At 34.7% G+C, this 6,187-nt stretch overlaps 2 protein-coding genes across 2 annotated transcripts in view; both read left to right on the top strand.

Moving 5' to 3' along the window:
- Nucleotides 1–2,352, top strand: part of LOC103469356 (alpha-2,8-sialyltransferase 8F-like) — a 5,359-nt gene extending 3,007 nt beyond the window's left edge. The window contains exons 7-9 of the mRNA XM_008416977.2: nucleotides 735–847; nucleotides 932–1,024; nucleotides 1,104–2,352. Coding sequence (XP_008415199.1) covers nucleotides 735–847; nucleotides 932–1,024; nucleotides 1,104–1,578 — 681 coding nt within the window. The 3' untranslated portion in view covers nucleotides 1,579–2,352. The remainder of the gene's footprint in view (nucleotides 1–734; nucleotides 848–931; nucleotides 1,025–1,103) is intronic.
- A 1,221-nt stretch (nucleotides 2,353–3,573) lies between these two features.
- Nucleotides 3,574–6,187, top strand: part of LOC103469377 (alpha-2,8-sialyltransferase 8F-like) — a 4,422-nt gene continuing 1,808 nt past the window's right edge. The window contains exons 1-5 of the mRNA XM_008417015.2: nucleotides 3,574–3,780; nucleotides 3,996–4,070; nucleotides 4,170–4,232; nucleotides 4,997–5,065; nucleotides 5,191–5,265. Coding sequence (XP_008415237.2) covers nucleotides 3,695–3,780; nucleotides 3,996–4,070; nucleotides 4,170–4,232; nucleotides 4,997–5,065; nucleotides 5,191–5,265 — 368 coding nt within the window. The 5' untranslated portion in view covers nucleotides 3,574–3,694. The remainder of the gene's footprint in view (nucleotides 3,781–3,995; nucleotides 4,071–4,169; nucleotides 4,233–4,996; nucleotides 5,066–5,190; nucleotides 5,266–6,187) is intronic.

Genomic DNA, 6,187 nt, shown 5'->3' with positions numbered 1-6,187 from the left:
TATATATATATGACAGGGAGGGATTATTTGATTATTTGTTTTGTTTGTAAACACAACGGATGCGCGCGCAGCTTGACTGTAAAAAGAGCCACTCACTAGTTTCCATGGTTACCCGCATTTAGCTTGCTGCTTTAACATTAGCTAGCATGTCAGTGGACCACCACTGTTTAACACAGTGTGATAAAATAAGTTATTCTACCAAATTCACATTAGAGAATGAGATGCGTCTTAATGACCATTTAATGTAGGTGAGCCGATAAATGACGAGGAAAAAATGGCCCAAACGTCCGATATCACTAGCAATATTAAAGCAATTTATTCACGGTAAGATCATCAGCTAACATATGGTGAACAATAAGCAGTGGAGAAGGGTTTTCCTAAAATGTGGGAATTTTTTTTTTTCATTTAAAAAACAACGGTTTTATTAGCCTTATTCTGTAAATAGTTTAAGTAGTTAGAATAATGTATTTTTGCCTGCGTTCTGAAGGTGACATGCGCAGTAGAGCGGCTGCTGACGAACATTTAGGATTGAATTTAGGATTAACTGTTAGTCTGGCGATGCAACAACAACAACAAAAAAAAAAACATCCGTATATATAAAAAACCCCTACAATCTTTGGTCCTAGGACACAGTGTACTATAGTTTTTGTTATGGACAACCCAACCAATACCCCAAAGCAAAGGTGAATGCTCTAGGATGAACTCAAAGTAAAGTGTTCTTGAATTTCCCACAGACGCGTCAGATCTTGAATAAAACGTTGCATTCATGTGCTGTTGTTGGGAACGGAGGAATCCTGGCAAACAGCAAGTGTGGAAATGAGATTGACTCAGCTGAATTTGTGATCAGGTAAGAACATCGTCAGGTGTAGAACATATCTTTGAGAATAAAATAAAACCAATTCAAACCAAACTATTTATGTCACTTCATCAGGTGTAATCTGGCTCCTTTGTTAAACGGATATGAGGAACATGTTGGGAAGAAAACAGACATTGTGACAGCAAACCCGAGCATTTTAACTTATAAGTGAGCAAACAATTTAAACTTTATCACAAAAAGTTATATTTTTCAAACTTTGCAACTCACCATTGTTTTAAAATTGCAGGTATAGCTCTCTTTTAGGACATCGACGCAGGTTTGTGGAGAGTCTATGCCAATATGGCAATGCTACACTGCTGCTTCCTGCATTCTCCTTTGCTAAAAACACAGCACTGTCTTACCGGGTTATTAGCGCAATTGAGGACTTTGAATTGCCCATCCAGTCTCTTTTCATGAACCCAAACTACCTTCGGAGTGTGGCTGATTTTTGGAGCTCTTACGGAGTGCAGGGAAAACGTCTCACCACGGGTGCCATGATGGTCAGTCTGGCGCTGGAGCTGTGTGACAACGTGGATCTGTATGGATTCTGGCCTTTTGATTTTCACCCACACAGCTTCAAAGGCCTGACTCACCATTATTATGACAATATAAAAGCTAAAAAGCCTGTACACCTCATGCCAGTTGAGTTCAATTTTTTGTTGCAGTTGCACAATCAAGGTGTGCTGAAACTACATTTACGGGAATGTGAATCAGAGGATTAAGACATATCTCATGATGAGATTATTTGCAGGCCTTGATAGTTTCATAAACTTGTTTTGTTCTGCTTTGAAGTGATCAGAACTTTAACCCTACTAACATAAAATTGTTAATAATTTGTTATGTGAACAGACTTACAGTCAAGTCATCCATAGAGCTGTCAAATATCCTCAAAGTTGTACTTTTTAAAGCATCATGCGTCTTATAAAATTTTATTGTACACACCAGTGCATGTCCCTGAATGTGACAGTTTAACACACCAGCAGAAACAGTGATTTAGATGTACCAGGTAAAACAGGAAAAGCAACAAGACAGAAACCTGTGGAAGGTGCGTGGCTGCAAATTTAAGTCATGGTAAAAATAAAGTTCTGCATCTCCAAGTTATAGGGGCTTAGATATTTCATAGTTGTCCAAGCATTTTTGGGGTGTAATACATTTTTTTAGTTTCTTCTTAAATGTATTTATTTATTTAAAGACTTGGTTCTATGGAATGATGAGTGATTTTGTACATTTGAGGTTAGCTTTAAGTAGTTTTAGAAAGTGGGAAAGGTAGATCATTTATTTGTTTCACACCTAAAACTGACTGTGTATCTTATTTTTTTTTCTATTTTTACAACATCAATCAGCTGAAAACACTTGAGTTCCTTTAAATCAAAGCTAAAAACCCACCGGCTTAGATTACCTTTGATTAATGCTAAGTAATAATTAATTCCAGTCTTAATTGAATATTTGGTCATGATTATTATTGATGATTTTGAGGATTTTTGACAACACGTAGTTTTGTTCTGTTCCCAATATAATCAGTTGCTGTTTTTTGTTTTCATAAAGTAAAACACTTTGAGTTTTCAGTCTTTTTGCTGAAATGTGCAATACAAATAAACTTAACTTCACTATTGGTGAAACAGCTCGTTGTTGTTCGTTCTGTGTTTTGTTCAATAAATATGTCTTGGTAAGTAAAAGTATTTTTTGTAGCAAAGGATAAAATCTGAGTTACTCATTTTTTATGCGAAGGCCAGTTTGACAGATTGAAGGCCACTGTTAACGAGGCAAAAGGTAAATATTGACTAAGGAGTCCACGTTTCAACACAGCATAGGGAAAAGGGCAACACTGCCACCTAGTGGGGAGAAAATAATCTCTGCCGAGCTTAGGGAACCTAAAGCCGTCACGTTGCTAAAAATGTATTTGTTAGAATTCATTTCTAATAAATTCAGTAAGTAGTGTGACAAAGTGTCACATTTCATTGTTTCAGAACATTAAACCAATTTAAATATTAGACAACACAAGTGAAAAAGTCAACAAAATCCATTACAAGATATTGTAAATACTTGATTGCAGTTGTTGCTGATCGGAGTTGGGCCAAATATATACATACATATTTTTGACAAATACTTCCTTTTTTCAAACCTTGTTTTAATTTTCTAAATTTTTTTTTTTTTTTTTACAATGCCGTGGTGAACAAGCAAAATGATGACTAGTGAAGTTGGGTTGTAAAAATGAATGAGCAAAGTGTTAAGCGCAGAGTAATGAACTTTGTCACAGAAAGCTTAAAAAGCAGGAGGAAAAAAATCTACTTCTGTGACTTACTAATTACTAATTAAGATGGTTTTTGATAAAGTGGAGGTTTTGGACTTACAAACTGTTTTTGAAAGGGAAATGATTGCAATGATAGCCACATTCATTTCTTTCTATTATCATTTCTACTATCATTAATTTATAACTATTATCAGTTACCACAAGTTAATAAGTTACAAGAAATGAAATGGAATGTCATATTACCCAGTTTAGTGAATTAATGCAAAAAGTCTTCTCTCGACAAATCCAGAAAAGACACTAAAATAAAATCAATTATTTTCTTGAAAAAGCTTTTAAAAAGCTGATAAAACAGCTACAAAAAATTGTCTATTGGGAGTGGCAACAGTTTTATTGTTTGAAGTGGTAAAAGCAATGTTTAACATGTAGGAGGGAGAGACGTAAGTGGGTTCAGAGAGCAATCCTTGGAGCATATGGTGGGCTCAAATAGCAGGAATTAACAACTGGAACTAACAACTGGATAACGACTGAAGGTTGTAAACAGAAAAACAGCAAAACGTGATAAGTGAGGTTAGCCTGAGGAGGAAAAGATGAAGGGACAGCTCTTACTATATTTGAATCTTCTCATTTTGGGGAGCCTGACGACCATTTTCCTCTGGTATACATTCGACAGCAAGTAAGTTCTGCTCGAATTATGCAAACAAGATTTAAAAGTGTCTTGAGTTTCTTTGGTAATATGAAGACTAAACTTTACCAGAGAAGAGTGGCATGATGTTGTTTTACTGAAGTAATTGTTCATTTTTTTTAGATATATGTTTTCTGTTAAACTAAAATAATAATAAAAAAAGTATGCATTTTCTAAATGTAATTATTTTACATTTTTATTTACAGCTGGCGTTACTGCAGCGTAAAACTTCAACCACAAGTTCCTCAACTTAATAGCACCCACTTATGTAAAGAATGCAGGTGGGAACAAAGTGTTGAAGGATTTAGTTTCATGACATCTTTCATGACATCTGATTTTACAATCAGGGTGAAAATTATGTGGTTTACTTTGTGTGACAGGGAGAAAAAACACATACCAGAACTTTGCTCTGCGTCCTGGAGAAAAGAGAATCAAAGGTTACGGTAAGAAAATTTGTATTAATAGTTTTAAATTTTCTTTTCTTTTTAGAAAATGTTGTTTCAAAACTTTTTCTCTGTCTTTAGTCTGGATTGATCAAATCTCCGACAATCTTTTCAGTGTTTACAGTGGTGCAATAAGACTTTTATATAAGGAGTGACCAGAAGAGGACCAGAGTTTTATTATGGGGTTCATATGCTAGTAAAGTAAAGTTTACTCAGTCTTGATGACAAAACTTTAGCCAGTATTGTAAATTGTAATTGTGGCAGATTAATGGAAAGAGACTGGTCAAGATTTATGTTTATGCTTTTATGTAAAGGACAGGACTTGAAGTCAGGACATCAAGACTTTTTCCCGGTTTTCAGAATCAGAATCAGCCTTGGTCACTCACCTTGATTTTCCATTCATCTCAATGAAGACATTTAAAATAGAAATATATAAGGTAAAAAATATTTTTATTGAAAAAAAAAGATACAAAATCTACTGACGGTAGAAGTCTAAGCACTTTGTATCCAGGATGTGTGGGGTCTGCAGATATGCGAGCCACAGTCAAATCGCTTTGCTAAAACAGTTATTATCTTTCCCCTTAATGCCCACTACTACCTCCTTATCATAGCATTTTAGAAAAACTTATCATTTCTTTCCATTATGTTCCCAGAAATAAGTGATGTACTTCAGTAAACAACTAACAACCAACAAAAGATCAGAGATTGAGTCTTGCAAATTAAGATGTCATTCATTGAGTGCTTTCCACTTTTTTCGGAGACAGAAATGAACTTCAACAAAATCCTCAAAACGAAGATGCTGCTGCTTCCTCTGATTCTTGTAAAGACTGCAGGTAAGAGTGAGCAGGTTCATCTTTTTCTTTTACGGCTCTTTGGTGCTTGTTTATGCATTATCAAGACAAATTTGATCAAGATTCACAAGTGTTGATATGTATCTGCTTGTGTTGATGCTCCACAGGGAGAAAATAAATCAATTGTTGGAGAGTTACACTCAAGTTTGGAAGAAAAATGAAGATAATCATTTTGAATTCAGGTAATGATATCCTAATGAAACCTTCTTTATGTTTATGATATATTCCATTAAAAACAAAGAACTTGTACGACAATGTTGAAATAAAGAAGTAATAGACACACCTTGATTCAAAGGCAAGCTGGGAGGAACAGATTGAACAGATTGAAACAACCAGAGGCAATTTGGTATGTGAGAAACTCTCAAGTTTGAAATTGAATGCAATTTTTATTCCAAAAGAATATTAAAACAACATGTAATTCAAGATCCAGAAGGAAAAACAGCTCACAGATCAAAATACAAAGTATGTGAAGTGAAAGAGAAAGGTGAAAGGCAGACAAGCAGTCAAGACAAACTTACAAAACCAGATGCTTGTTACACATAAGTGAAGAATGAGGAAGACGCCTGAGGGAAGAAATTAATACAGTAATTAAAGTAATAAAGTCGAAACAATAAACTGTCACAAGCTTAAAATCCCATAAATAATTTCCTTAACGCATGCCAGCACATACTGCGTCAACCTCTTATTTGTAGAACAAAGCAAATAAAGCCGATAAATGAGAACCTTTGATGCAGGTCCTATTTATCTGCTGAGAACCCATTTCAACAAGTTGCCTGCATTAATCATTCATAAGCAGGAAAAAATGAGTTTTTGCTTACAGTCAATGAAGTCAGAGGTTTATCTGGAGAGAATGATTTGCTTTTTGGTATGTTTGCCCCAAGCAAACATAACTCTGGAATATGTTACTTTCATGTAATTTGTTTTCTGTGTTTGTTGAAACTGTCACCATGTCGTGACAATATGTTGTGAGACAGATAATCGGTAATAAACAAAAAAAATAAATCAATCTCCTCCAGTTATATATTATGTTTTCATTAAGCTACATACTGCAGCTTTAACCACCTGCTGCTTTCTTTTTTTGTTAGTTTTTTTTTTGCAAAAAAT

Source organism: Poecilia reticulata, linkage group LG8 (assembly GCF_000633615.1).
Source record: "Poecilia reticulata strain Guanapo linkage group LG8, Guppy_female_1.0+MT, whole genome shotgun sequence".
Classification (NCBI taxonomy): Eukaryota; Metazoa; Chordata; class Actinopteri; order Cyprinodontiformes; family Poeciliidae; genus Poecilia; species Poecilia reticulata.
The sequence above is the reverse complement of the archived record's forward strand: the minus strand, read 5'-3'. Positions and strand labels throughout refer to the sequence as shown.